This window comes from Harpia harpyja, chromosome 6 (genome assembly GCF_026419915.1).
Source record: "Harpia harpyja isolate bHarHar1 chromosome 6, bHarHar1 primary haplotype, whole genome shotgun sequence".
Taxonomy (NCBI): Eukaryota; Metazoa; Chordata; class Aves; order Accipitriformes; family Accipitridae; genus Harpia; species Harpia harpyja.
In genome coordinates this window covers 27632180-27646730 of record NC_068945.1, presented here as the reverse complement: position 1 = coordinate 27646730, position 14551 = coordinate 27632180, and the positions used below count along the sequence as shown (strand labels likewise).

At 57.2% G+C, this 14551-nt stretch overlaps 2 protein-coding genes across 2 annotated transcripts; one reads left to right on the top strand and one right to left on the bottom strand.

Annotated features, from left to right (window-relative positions):
• Positions 1 to 5684: 5684 nt before the first annotated feature.
• Positions 5685 to 11110, bottom strand: GALR3 (galanin receptor 3). The gene is made up of 3 exons (XM_052788919.1): positions 10567 to 11110; positions 8893 to 9264; positions 5685 to 8284 (listed from the first exon to the last, which is right to left on the bottom strand). Exons 2-3 carry the CDS (start codon positions 9240 to 9242, stop codon positions 7402 to 7404), a joined length of 1233 nt encoding a protein of 410 aa, XP_052644879.1. The 5' UTR covers positions 9243 to 9264; positions 10567 to 11110; the 3' UTR covers positions 5685 to 7401.
• A 775-nt stretch (positions 11111 to 11885) lies between these two features.
• Positions 11886 to 12841, top strand: LOC128143577 (noggin-like). The gene has a single exon (XM_052790935.1). The coding sequence runs from the start codon at positions 11886 to 11888 to the stop codon at positions 12666 to 12668; it is 783 nt and encodes a 260-aa protein (XP_052646895.1). The 3' UTR covers positions 12669 to 12841.
• The last annotated feature ends 1710 nt before the right edge of the window (positions 12842 to 14551 follow it).

Here is a 14551-nt window from a genome sequence, read left to right as displayed (position 1 = left end):
GCCAGGAGCAATTGTCTTCCCTCTTTTGCAGCACTGCTCCCTCCATGGGAGGTGAAGCAGCACTGGCAGTCCCCTGGAGACTGGCACAATGAACTGAGGAACAATAAAACGAGCAGGCTTATAGGAAGTTTTGCCACTGCTTTAGTGATAACAGCAGATAAGAAAGAGAAAAGGGGTTCTGGTTTTCAGTGGGGGAAAAATTGCATCATGTAGGACTCGTATTCTATGAATCACTGCAGTCAGTTCTGCTTTCCTGCCTCAAGGCTGAAGCGTCGGGCTGCTGAGAGCTGTGTCATGTGTTTGGCACTGGACTGAGAAAAGTTTTAGGTTTCTTTGTGTCAGCTGGTCATGCCAAAGCCTTGACTACCCTGCCGTGCTCAGCAGCTGTATCTAGAAAGAGAGTTAGGTGCTGGGGAGGGAAAGAAGGAAAGAAAAAGCTCCAGGGGAGGAGGAAACTGTGGCTTCATGCTGCGCTCAGAGCTGTTCACTGGCACTGTCTGTTTTTTCTGCTGCTCCTCACCTAGAGTCTTTGGCCTCTCCCAGCACCTTTCCCCCTGCCCTTGCACCCTGGGCCACAGATTTCCCTGCACAGCCCATAGGTGTGAGGCTGGTGGCAGCTTTCTGCCTCTCCCAGAGGTATCTGCTGCAGTAATGAAGAATGAAAACAACAGCAGAGGTTTCCCTCTGCTATTTATTTTCCCATTAAACTCAGTCTAACCTCCTCATTTTCCTTGTGCTACACCATCAAACGCACCTTCCAGGTCCCTTTCCCAAGCAGTGGTGCATCCCCTTCTCAGGGCCATGATGTCAACCAGGACTTGACCCAAGGCCTTACTTCCCCCTCACTGCTGTCTGGCCTCCACAAATACACTCCGTTTCCCCTCCTCGTTCAGAGCACAGCTCTGCAGTAACTTGCTGAATCCCCAGCCACTGAACCCAGCGGCAACCTCCCCATCTTTGCAGCCACTGCTGTGCTGTAAGATGCAACCAAAACCAGCCAGGTTGAGGATCTGGCTCATCCAAGCAAGTGAAGACTGAAAACCTGCTTGCGACTCACTGAGGACCCACAGCAGAAGCAACAGACCTGAACAAAGCCTCCTAACAAAGCTGTGTGGGCGTTATTCAGCAAGAAGCCTTTCGCTGAAGCGGCAACTTACCTATGCAAGCAAATGCAAAGCTCACACTGCAGTATGCGTGAACATCAAGAATCTGTTCAACTCTTCAGCAGCTGAAATAATTAAAGTCCAGGGTATTGAGCCAACACCTGAACTCTGTTGCTTTCTCCACTTTTGCCTTTCTAGCAGACTCCAAATCCATCACTGTAATTATCTGCGCTGCTAAAGAAGCCCCATGAAGCATCTCTGGCAAGCCTCCTACCCTTTCATCTGCTTCCTCCGCTCATACCGTGAGCAAGACAGCTCTCTTCTCCTCCATCATAGAAAGCTACTTGCAGAAAGATGCCTTCTTTGTGCACTGTGCCCAACCAGCATGGGAGAGCAGCCCTGGGCAGCTCAGGGCCCATGAGGTGAGTAGGTGGAAGAGCCAGGAGTTTCGATTAGGAAGCTGATAAAGGAGACAGATACAGCAAATAGCGTTCCTCTGTTTTTTTCTGAAAGCTCTGAGAGGGGAAGAGAGTATGTGGTTGTTGGAAGAATTAAAATAATCAGCTGGCAACCTGCTAAGGCTGGTCATGGATTAGGAACCAGCAGCTAAACCCAAAAGCAAATAAGCAGAATTCCCTGCAGCTAGTAGTGCTATGCGCCTCAACCATGCCTGTCACACCAATACTTCTCTGCCTGCGAGCTGGCAAGGTTGTCCTGCCACGAGCTGCCTTTGCAGGACTGTCCTGGCTGTTTGCAGAGTGTCAGTACAAGGTCCCATTCCCGTCAGCACAAGGGCAAACACAGGCAGCACCCGAGCCTGTTGCACTGCCAGGGAATTAGGAGCCGTCCTCGTAACAGCTTTCTGTCTCCCGCAGCCCCACGTGTCTGTGGACAGGGAACCCCCCGCTCCCACGGCTGCCAGATTTGCACACCAGGGCATCAGCAGAATCAGCTTCTCGGCACCTCCCAGCAGCGTCGGGCTCACGGCATACACGCAGGAGAGATGCCAGGCACCAGAACCGGCACACAGCTGGCAGGGCTAAGTTGGTCTGCAGAGGGTAGCTACATAGCCCAGCTCGCAGGGGAGCCAGTGCCGACTGCTAACCACCAAGCCCCGACCTGCTCTCACCTCTCCCATTCCTTCTGCCCCACGTGAGCTCCCAGCTGATGTGGCAAACCGGCCTCTGCAGGGTTAAAGCCGAGCTCATCAGCCCAAGTGATGACAAGTGGGAAAGAAAATGTAGGCAAGGAGTCATTAATTAAGGTGAGAAGCTGGGAGTGGAGACTGCAGAATGCTAATCAGTCTGGAGGGGAGGCTGTGTGGAAAGCAGCAATCAAGCTTCTTCAGCTTTAATTAAACCTGGCTCTATATCAAGGATGTGACACCTTTTCTTCACCTCTGCCTTTGAGCTGAGAAACCAGTTGGAGCATGTATGCTGTTACTGGGCAGGCAGGAATTCCCTCCTGGCTCTGGAGCCTCCCCAGCCTGGGCTCAGCATCTACCTTTCCCGCCCCCCAAAATCAGGGCTTAACACCAGGCAGAGCGTAGGGATGGGAGCCAGGGCTTGCAAACACTTGCCAGGCTAAATACACCTTCTCCCCCAGCTCTTCTCTCTGTCCTGTTTTATTTAGGCTTCACCCCAATGTGCAGCAGTCAGTCCTGACCTGATCCGCTCCCTTTGCAACCTGGGACCAGGAGGAGCAGGATCAGGGGTGAGCAATAGCCTGGCCGCATGTGGGCAAGAACAGGCAGCGTCTGGCTGTGCCGTACCACTGCTCCCGACTGCCATTCCCTTCTCCCTCCGATGCTTTGGGGCTGTGACTGAGTCCTCACCCACAGAAATGATGTATACATTCGTGTTACCCAGAGGCTGCTCGAGGCCATGTGAGCTGGCCACCAGCCACGGCATCGCATGCAAAGGGCGGCTGCAGGACTAGCCATCCCTGGGAAAGTGGGAAAAGCACACTGGACACGTTTCCGAAAGGCATCGGCCGCAGGGGAGCGGCAGCCACCACGAAGGAAGGGAGCTGGAGAAATCAGAAACGGGGATAGGAAGCAAGGGAGGCTCCAGGTGCAGAGAGCAACATCAGACACTTGGGTGGAAAAAGAAAAATAATTCCCAGCGCAGCGCTTCGGCTGGCCTCCGCACGGGAAAAGAGATGTCCTTGGAGCTGAGCTTTAGCGAGGTATGCGACAGCTTCAGCGAGGGTTAGAAATATCACGTTGCCTGGGAATTTTAAGAGTGGGCAGGACAAAGCAATAAGGGAAGATTTACGCAAGCAGAAGCAGGGGACAGAAAGAGAAGAGAAATAAGGAGGGGGGCTTGTGGCTCTGCTCACGCACGTCTCAGGTCTGCAAGCCCCTTGCTGCCTGATGTCTCCCAGCCCCGCCGTACAACACCTGCAGCACTGACAGCATCAAAGGGCATGGTTGGGGCCAAAACCCCTTTAGTTTTGACGCAGCCTCCAGCTGCCTCACCGAGGTCCCACCATGCACGGGGACCAGCGAGGACACCAGCGGTTCCCACAGCCCGTGCGGGGCTCAAGACACCCCCGACGGGGCTGCGCAGCCTCTAAAAACTTCACATTTGCTGCAGGCTCACACTGGCAATCAGCTCCTGATGATCAGCGGGCTGGCAGTAAATGGCTCCTCTCTGCCAGCTGGGGCTCTCCAGCGTTAGCTGCCTCACTGTTTTAATTAGCTAGAAAGCAAGGAGTATGGTTCTTGGAGATGTCCAGGCTACAGAGTCTGCTGTAGCACCCAGTCTTTGCATCTCCACCTGGAAAGTCAGCCTGTAGGGCTTTGCCGTGAGGGAAATCTCCATGCACATGCTGGCTGTGGGCAGCAGGGTGCAGGGCAGCAAACTGCAGTGGAAGGAGAACCATCTGCCCTGTTCAGGGCAAACGTGTTCACTCTGAAACCTACTGCCGCCATGATGATCTGTAACTGTTTCCTAGCTTCAGTGTGGAAGTCTGGAGAGTCCCACAACGTCACTGCTTTCACTAAATACTTTCTGCCAAGCTTTCCCTCTTTCACTGCTCTTAGGGCATTATGGGTGAAGATCTGCTTCATGTTAAGAGTTACACACTCAGGAGCCACACAGCACTGAATAAATGCCATATGTAATTAAGGAAAAGGAGAGCTGTTGCAGTCATGTAAAGTTTACTGTAAATATTGAGCTGGGGTGGTGGCAGGTCTAATGATTTGTGGCCAAGGCATCCCAGGCCTGGCTGCAGGACTGTGGAGGAGGTCGCTGAAGGAGATCTGTGGGGCTTGAGCTCAGTTTAACGGGTCTGAACGAGCAAGCTCATCTCTTTCGCTGCCAACAGAAAACCATCTCAGTGGGGATAAGTTGTGGACCTGATGATCCTGGCCTCTCCCAGAGGAGAGCAAAGCCCCCGAGATGTGGTCAGAAAGCATGATGCTAACGGAGATTTCTCCCTCGCCTCTCCCCATGGAGGTCCCTCCACAGGCTGGTCCCTTTCCCTTCCTCAGGGCTTGCCTGGCCAGCAAAAGCAGTCCCTTTTCCCCCTCCTGGTCTCTCAGGTGATCTGTCTTTGTCCCCTTTCTAGGGCTTCTTCCTGGTCTTGTCCTACAGCATCACCAAAAGCTCCCAGACCACAGGACCGAGGCTCAGGAGCTATGTCTGTGCTGGCAAAAAATGCAGGATCTGTCCTGCTTGCACTTGCAAGCCAGGTGGCATCACACAGCTTGTGTCCCCACAGCAAAGCTGTCTTGTCCCCACAGAGTATGGCTTCAGGTGGCTGGAGTCACCTGTGGCACATAGACTTGGCACGCTGGGGAAACCGAGTACCCCGCTCGGTCCCCCTCCCCTCTCCACTCATGTCATGACTACGTGACAAAACGGGAGCTGCGTGAAGCCAGCCACGTGCCTGGACCTGGCTCTGCCAGGCACCGTGGCAAATCACAGCATGCAGCAATGCAAATCCCACCAGCTCCCTCTCTTACATGTGCGCTAGACTGATCAAAGACCTCGCCTGGCTGGTGTTTTTCTGGGCTTCTCCGGCAGCCTGATGATGCAGAAAAATGCTGGAGAAAGCTGCTGTAGGCTGGGGTCCAACACAGCCCAGTGATGCTCACCCCAGCTCCGGAGCAGCATGACACTGCTGGGATGGGGGAAGGCTCCTGCCAAAACGTGGGTGCTCTGCCAGCACATTGCTTCCCACCTCCCTCATGCCCTCTTATCCTCCCTTCTGCTCTCTGCTTCTAGCCCCTCATTTCACCCTGCCTTCTCATCGCCGCTTTCTGTCCCTGTGGATGGCTCCCACCCGGCCCCACACATTCTCGTTTATATTGCCCCCCTCTGCCTGTCCTCTCGCCATCCCTCCTTTTCCCTCTCCTACAACTTTCTGTTGAACACCAGCAGTGCTGGATCCCTCTTAAAACCCTCATTGTTTCTTCCGTACACTTCTGCAGTGGCTGCAAAGTCAAATAAAATAAATGACGCCCTGCTAGTGAGTCAGAAGAACCAGACTCTGCTCGGACAATTCATACAGCCTCCACCACCTCCAGCCCAAACTGCAGAGCCCCGCGCCGGGCAGAGATTGTATCCAGCACACAGCAAACATGGCAGGATAAGGAAATTACGAGGGTTTATTAAGGTCAAGCAGGGGAGAAATTCCAGCACCTTCTGGTGAATGTGATTTCTTGCCCCACCCTGGATCGCCGCAGCACTTTCCATCCTTCCCACTGCCAGGCTGGGAGGACTCTTGGCCCTACTGCGGGGTGTCATTGAGCTGCTACCACAGCCAAAGGCTCCTCCGCGGCTGCTCGGGGCAGCAGGGACAGAGCAGGGGGAAGTTTTGCTCCCAGGTGGACATGGGTCCCACAGTAATCCCCCAACAGTTGCCGTCTTGGAAGATGTCCCAACCCACTGAGTGGTGTTGGTCTCTCTCCTGGAAGCCTTCTCCATCAGGTAGAAAGGGGCACTGAGGAGACAGGAACTAAGTGCACATGGGTGTGATGGGCCTGTTTCCTTCTCCTTTGCCTCACCACAACCATCACTTGGCTCCACAGCTCATTTTGCAGCTTGGCTACTTTCTTCTGCTTTGGTGACAGCCATCAATTCACTCACAATCATCGTCATCATCACGTGGAAAAAAAACTGTCTGGCCAAGTCAGTAAACCACACACACGGGGCTAATATCACTGAATAATGTCTGCTGAGAGAGCAACAGGTCCTTCAGCCCCAGAAGGAAGGGATGAAGCTCCGAGTAGCAAGCAAAGATCAAAGAGGAGGCAGCAATCCCTCAGGAATTTGCAAAAGGCAAACAGTAAGCAGAGGGGTGGAACAATGTGGTGGAAGGAGGAGTTATCGGGTTTGTTTAGGAAGAACTGAGGATGGCTGTCAGGAAATACTTCTGAACTGCAAGCAGTACTATGAATTGGGACAGTGTCCTGCAGAATCTGCTCGCAAGAGCTAAAGCCAGGTGGGACAGAGCTCTAGGAAACATCCTCCAGCGAGTACTTCTCGTGGGGCAGGGTGGAGAGAAGAGACTGGACAGAAGGTCCTTTCCTTCTTGAACTTCAGAGAAGCCAGAGGGGTAGAGGGGAGGCACGCAGAGATGTTGCCATACAAGCCTTTCCATTTTTCACCTGCTGTGGCATAAATCATTTAAGTACGACTAGTGACTGCTATGGAGTTTGCATCATTGAGCTGTCGGCACAGATGGCTGACTTCCTCGTAGCCAGTGTGGCAAAGGTCCTTTGATCTGGATGCAGGGGCTAGGGAAGGGGATGGAGGTGGACAAGGGCTGGCCCATGGGAAAAGAAGGGCATGTGGGCAGGGGACAGTGTTTCACCGCTTGGGGCTGCCAGGGAGAGAGGCTGCCAGCCACCCTATTCACACTCAGGTCCCTGTGCACTCTCTCCACCCTTCCCACCTACGCTCTGGTGCACCCTTAACAGCCTGGATTTCCTACCAGGATGTTTTCATTTTGGTTGCCTCCCTCTTAGAGTTTCACGGTGCTGCACAAAATTAGCAAGTTAGGCAGCTGGGAAACGGAAGCCTTAAAACCTGTTGCAGGAATGCCTCCCAGGTCACTTGGCAGCACGTTAAGGTGTCCCTCCATTCTGCAGCTGTACGGGTGGATTGTGCCATTCCTATATGAATGCTGTGGGCCAGTGAGTGAAGGTGAGTGGGGACAATGGGTTAACCATTGCCACAGGATCTTTTGGTGGCTCTGCTGCATCCATTCCCCTCTGCCCCACATTATTCTGCCTGTTTGGGAATGGAGTGGCTACTCACTGGCTGGAAAACAGGTTTCTTCACTTTGTTCATCTGTAGAGAACAGTCAGAAACTCCCGAGTTCCTCTTGGAGAGGTCGTGGCTAGGGGACGGCCACATGTTGCCAAACTTTCTTCCTCCAGCAGCTCCTTCTGAACAGAGACCATGGTGTCTTGTAGCTGGTGAGTCCATGCTCTGGCATGACTGGCACCTTCAGGGTCCCTCTTCCTTATGTTCTCCTCTGGGACCTGGGTCACCTCTGTGTTGCCTCCATAGAAACCTCTGGTGCTGTTGGTGAAAGCTTTGCCCACGTTGACCACGTGGACTTTCTTTCCAACTCTCTTCTTCTTCCTGGTCTTGTTCTGGAAGAAGAGGCAGGTGAAGACCTGCTTGAAACGCTTGCGGAAATGCTTGGAGATGAGGGCATAGACGATGGGGTTGAGGCAGGAGTTGGCGTACGAAAGACAGTGGGAAGCCAGGCGGCAAGCGTAAGTGGCTCGGTTGAAGGGGAAGTGGCCAAACCAGAAGCACAGGATGACCAGGTGGTGGGGCAACCAGCAGAGGCAGAACAGGATGGCCACAGCCACAACCATCTTGGTGACCTTACGCTTGGCCTTCCGGGACTCCGAGATCCTTTCTATGGGGTCTACAGAGGTCCACAGGAACTTGATGGTCCTGGCGTATGCCATGCTCACCACGAACACGGGCAGGACGTATCCGAAGACAAACGTGAGGATGTCTAGAATCTTTCGGCGCTGGTCCTCCCAGATGGGGACGCAGATGGGCACCCCGTGGTAGTGGACAATCTGGTAGTAACTGAGGTAAGGCCCCGCAAAGAGCAGCGACAGTGACCAGATTGCTACAATGGCCACTCCTGCGTTTTGGGAGGTGCGGAGATCCCGGGACTTCAGTGGATAGCGAATGGCCAGGTACCTGGCGAGGAGGGGAAGAAGAAGGAGAGATCAAACACAACATGGGTGAGATGAGGTATCTCTCCTGTCCTGTGGAGCTGCCAACTGTGCACCCCTTCACATGCAGCCACCCATCTCTCCCCCTCCCCACCTCTTGGTAGGGAGGGTTACGGTGAATTCACACAGAGATCAGGATCATCCCAACAGCGGGTCTGGGATCTCCATCACCCACTCTGCTGTGCTGGGTCGGGAAGGGCAAGCAGTGCGCCTCTTGAACCAGGGAAGAGAAGGATAGGAGCAGGACCCAGAGGGCTCCCTGTTTCTCCTGTAGCGTGTTGCTGCCCTGGGACTTTTGCCGTTCTTGGTTTTGCATGATGGACACCAAACCTCAGCATGTGCCTGCACTCCTCCTTCTCAAGTGAGGGCTGGGTAACCAAGCCAAGAGCTTGGCTTGGTGCTGGGAGAGGGCACGGGGAGCTGGGGAGGCTGGGTCTGCCTCTGGGGACACCCTACCTGCTTCTTACAGGACACTCAACAGGGTAAGGACTGGCCTTTCTCCCACCCCTCAGCTCAAGGGTGGCAAACACGTTGTCCCCGAGCTGAGGGACTCAAAGGGAAGGGGACACTTACCTGTCAACAGAGACAGCAGCCAGGGTGAAGCTGCTGGCATACATGGTGAGGTAGATCAGGAAATGCACAGCCTTGCAGGCAAAGGCCCCAAAGAGCCATCCATCCAGGGTGTAAATGGTGGCCTGGAAGGGGACGCAGCAGACGATGAAGCACAGGTCGGCTATGGCCAGGTTAAGGATGAAGAGGTTGGTGGTGTTGTACTTGACTTGGCCATTCCGCAGCAGCACGGCCAGCACCAGCCCATTCCCCACAGTACCCAGGAGGAAGATGAGGGAGAAGATGACGGGCACAATAATGCCTGCTACTCGTAGCTCTGGGCTGTCGGAAGAGGCGTTCCATCCCCCTGGCATCTCTCCATCTGACCGCAGGGACCTGCGCAGGGAGAAAGGGAGACACAGCACCTGTGCATGGCCATAGGGACGTGGGTGCTGGTCAGTGTTGACCACAGTGGCTACCAGAGCTCTGGCCCTAAGGTGCCTGATGCCGGCCTTTGTTTGACACCCACGTTTCTCCTAGAGATACCAATCCCAACCAGCCGGTTAAGTGATGACATCAAGATCCTCGTGACATCGCTGGCACAATGCTGTTGGGATCAGTCAGCCCGCATCTGCCTGGCTGAAGCCCCTTTCTCCTGCTCAGATTCACACCCCCACCGCAGCATCTCCTGTGCTCCCAGCCCCCTGAAGGACCCCCTGCCCTGCCGCCTGGCCTCCACTACATTCCTCCTACCATCCCAAAGCCGCTAAAGCTCTTGGGATTGCTTGCTTTGGCAAGTCTAAATCTCGGCTGGTGTTCAACAGGGCTCGGCCACGGGGAAAGGGGCTCCTGTGGGCTGTAAGTGGTCCCGGCACACTCACCCCAGGGCTGTGCCACCTCCGGCAGCAGGGACCTGATGGTCCCCGCAGCAGCAGCACCCCACCACACTCCCACCCTGAGGGAGCTCCTTAAGCTGGGACCACCTCCACTGAGGAGCTGGCTGCTCCTTGCTCCCTGTGCAGTAGTTATGCTCCACAGAGGAGAGGCAACTAAGGGCACCTTTTCCTGATGCTGAGAGGTGGCCATCGGTTGGATGGAGGCAGCTAGGAGAGGATGCGGGGGGGGGAGACCTCGCAGCCACCTGAAACACACCACCACGATCATTACAAAGGAGCAATTACCGTATTATTACTGCAGCTCAAGGTATTGTGATTTGCCGCAAAACTTCCTCCAGCCCTGAGCAACACCGCGCTCAGACGGGGAGCGTCAACAGCCTATTTCCTAACAAGCCTTCCCTGTGTTGTGCTGTCACTAGAACAAATTGTCCTTTGCTATGCAGCAACCAAGAGGGAGAGACACCATTATCTAGCAACTGTTGACATGCAATTAACTCTTTTTTGGGTCATGCAAGCTCCTTCATCCCATGCCCCCCCATCCCTCAGCTCACACCACTTCTCCTTCCCAGCAGCCTCTCTGTGTCAAACCAAAAGGTGATTCCTGCTTTTCTGGCTCTGCGGTCCCCTCTACCCTACTGGTAACTATCTGGCTCCTCCACCCGGCCCCGTGGGATCTTCTTGGTCGAGCAGAGGACCCCGATCTCCCTCTGGGCATGCACCTCGCAGGTAGACTATGGGGCATCTCTGGGCACCAGCGTGTCCCTGCTCAGGCCAACTCTCAGCTCGGGAAGCCGGCACTCACCTCTGCGAGGAAGGGCTTGCAGCTTCACCTCTTACTCCGGGGAGACCTCCAGTCCAGCCCAGGCAGTGGTGGCAAGGAGGACACGGGCCACCGAAGAGTTTGTCCGGCCAGCGCCGTCACCCCTGCCCCTGCCCGCTGCCAGCTCTGCTCTCTCCTCTCCTGGCTCCTACACACGTCTGACTCCTTCTGGAGCTCCTCTCCTCTCTCTCTGTCTCCCCCTTTTCCCTCCCTCTGCTCTTGCTGCTGATCCATTGATCTCTGGTTGTTTTGTTGTTTTTTTTTTTTCCCCTCTCCCTGAGGTTGGGTTTGGAGTTAACTCCTCTCTGCCCAGCTTTCCCGCAGGCTCAGCCGTTCCCTGCTCCAGCGAGGAGGGGACAGTGAGGGAAAAAGCCCACTGCTCTCCAGTGGGAGAGGGAGGATGGAGGGGGGCAGGGTCCCATGGACCCCGGCAGGCCTTGCAGGCACCCCTCGACGCTGGGTCTTCAGGACGTGTTGCCCAACACCTCTGGGGAACATGAATATCCCACCACAGTGAGCCTGGCCCCTGTCCTGTCCTTGGGATACGGCTCTAAACCCTCTGGAGCATGAGCAATTAATTGCTCCTACTAGGTGTTATTAATTAATCGTTAGCAGCATGGCATAGAGCCATAGAGTGTCTCCCACAATGTCTGACCCCAGGGAAGGAGACGAAAGCAGGTTTTGGTTTCCATCCAGCCCAGGTCCGCCCTCCGCCAGCATTGCCGGGGCACTGCAGCATGGGGAGGGAGGACAAGCCATCCAAGGAGGCCATCTCCAGAGGTTCAGCTCCATCACATCTGCCCGGGACAGCTCGTGTGCTGGCTGATGTGCCGAGAGGCGACAGTGACCCAGGCAGCCCTCCGGCCCCGCCGCCACGTCCGCCTCCATGACAGGACCCGTGCCCTGCGGACTTCCAGATGCGCCGAGGCCGAGTGCGGCTTGGCAATCCTTTCCCGGCGAGACCCGAAGGCCACCAGCTTCCCTTCTCTGGGAAGGTCCTGGATACCTCTTCCAATGATGGAGTGGGAGGAGGAGGAGGCACCGGCCCCTTCCCCTCCACAGCAGCCCCGATGCCCCTCGTCGGTGGCCCCTCTCAGCACGGCGGGAGGGACGACGCGGCCTCTCCTCCCCGCCTGCCTGCCCCTCTGATGGGAGGCAGCGAGGTGTCCCCGCCGCTGTCTCGTTATCAGTCGCCATAACCAGGGAAAAGGGGAAGGCCATGCCTCGGGAATGTGGCGATAACCCGGAGCGGGGAGGGATGCGGCGGAGTGCAAGCCCGCAGCCCGGCACAGCCTGCCGCGATGCCGCTCGCCACGGAGGGACCACACCACCGCTGCCTCCTCCTCCTCCTCCTCCTCTTCCTCCTCCTCCGCCTGTTCCCACTGCTGGATGCCTTGGGTCCACCGCCACCTCCGGAGGAATCCCGGGATCCGTCCGGCACCGCTGACCCCGCCGCCCACCTGCTACGCGGCCACCCTTCGGCCCCGGCGCGGCCCTACAGCCTCTCGCTCTCCCCCGAGGACTACCGCTACTCCCCCAAACCCCGGCACTTGAAGCCTGGCCGGTTGCGCCGGCTGCTGGGCTCGGCTTTTGACCGCTTCTGGATGGCGACCGAAGAACCCCGGAGCCGCAACGGCAGCGTCCTGGAGGAGAGCCTGGAGTCCCTAAGCCGGGATCTGGCGGAGGGTGCCGGACGCTACCGACGCAAGCTGTGGCAGGAATTGGAGGGGCTGGAGCTGCCCACCCTTTTGCCCCCCGGCTCGGGGTTGCCCCCCGGATTGCCGGGGACCCTGGCCCGCCGCCTGCGGCAGTGGCTGGTGGAACGGGCCGCCTGCCGCCTCACCTCCGCCTGGGTCGACCTGGGACCGGTCTTCTGGCCCCGCTGGGTCCGCCATACCGCCTGCGAGACCGGACCCCCCGGATGCTCCTGGCCCCCCGGCATGACCTGCCGCCCCGCACAGCTCACCCACATCAAGCTGCTAGCCTGGCACTGCTGGGCCCCCCGGCCCCCCGGCCCCCCGCACTGCGCCTGGCGGCAGATCCCTTACCCCGTCGTGGCCGCCTGCGAGTGCTCCTGCCGCTGAGGACTGGGGGGGGGGATGCGGAGGGGACCCCCGCCCTCCCAGTGCCTCTTCTTGGAGCCAAATGGCCTGAAAAGGCAAGCAGTCACCTGGACTCACCCTCGGAGCTGGGGGGGGATAACCCCCCCAAATGGAGAAATAAACCTCCAGAAGGGCAGTGGGGATCAGCTGCCGTCATTGCTGTTTCTCACTGAAGCCTCCCTGGGGTTGGGGGGGGGACACACGCAGCTACTTCACCCCTCGCCCGCCAGCACAGGGAGGCATTAACGCCAGCGGAGGCCCTTGTGTAGCGTTTATCTCCAGCAAAGGATGCAGGATGGGAAAATCGCGGCACCCGACAGCAGGTTCAGACCCCATTTCCATCAGCCCCACCGGGCTCGGTCCAAACTGGGACATCCCTGCCTGCCTGGGCAGGGCTGTGGGCGGGGGGGGCAAGGGCAGAGGGATGCCGGCGGGGAAGGGGTAGAGGGAGGTGGGTCACAGCTCAGGGTGGAAACGGTGGTGTGGAGAGGGGCTGGAAAGCATCAGCGGGATGGGGGGCAGGTTTGGGACAGCCCGGTGAGGGTGGAAGGAGTTTTGGGGGTGGGCAGGGACCCAGGGCTGGAAGCATCTGTAGGGGTGGGGGGGTATGGAAACGGGATGGGACGGCACAGTCCCCTACTTCGAGGTACAAGGGGTGAGATATGGGGATCCCACACCTATCCCACATGGTGTAGAGGGTGACGGCTCGAGCCCGGGGGAAAGCCTGGCAGAGCAGCGTACGGGGTCTGGGGTGGGTCAGCGAGCCCGGAGTGGGAACTGCATCCTCGAAAAGAGGCGTCTGCCTCTACATTCCACCCAGCAAAATGTCCTCTGCTTTCTGGGCTAAAAGCTGCAAAGAGGCTGGGAGGCCTTGAAGAAATAAAGAGCTGGAGGCTTTGCCTGGGTATGCAATATTAACACGGCGCCTGCAGTCGATGGACGCTGCATTATGCATTTCCAGCGTGCCATCGCCTGACCCTCCTGCCTTCCCCAGGCTCCAGCGCTCCCCGTGCCGCCGTGCAAACCGCCGTCTGCGGCAGAGCTCGGCCTTGAAGCAGGCGGAGAGGCAGCCGGAGCGCGGATGGTCGGCTGCCGAGGGATCTGAGAGAGCCGGAGGGGAGAGGGAAGCCAGGGCACCTGGTGAGGAGAGGAGGAAGAGGAGGAGGAGAAGAGGGGAGCCCACGTGTGCACGCAAGAACAAGCGTGTGCATCGCAGGGGAGGGAGGCTGCTGCCGCTCTTGCTCGCAGATGACATCTGTACGGCTCTTCTCCCATTGAGGGGGGGGCTTGAAAGCTGGAGCAGGGTTAAACTGCTTGGGTTGGCTGCCCTGAGCGGAGCAGAGCCATCAGGAGGGCTGCCTGCAGAAGCCCAGAGGAGAAGGGGAGTCCTGGGCTGGGGACCAGCCGGAGGCAGGGAGGGAGTGGGGGGGAAGCACGGTACGGGTGTGCAAGTAGGGGCGAGCAAGGGGGTGCACATGCATCGGGCTCAAAGCAGCAGTGATTCGGTTTAGGGACTCAAACCCCCTGTCCCAGAGCCCAGCTAGCTGAAACCTTGTCTTTTCCAGGTTGCAAGAGGCGCCTGGGCGCAACCCCCTGCCATTTCCCCATTCCGTTCCCCGTTCTCAAAATACTGCCGGTGATAAGGGGGAAGGGTTCGCCGCACTGTGAGGGCCTGGTGCCACACAGAGGGAACTCCGTATCGTACTTTATCAGCAGGCTGAGCTCAGGGCCCTGCGGAGATGGAAAATTAAATAAATTCAGTACACAGTTACACCACCAGGTGCTCTAACAAGGTCCGGCAGCAGCCCTATGGAAGACGCGTTTCTCCCCTGCCCTCTGCATCCCGTAAAGCCCTGCAACCCTGG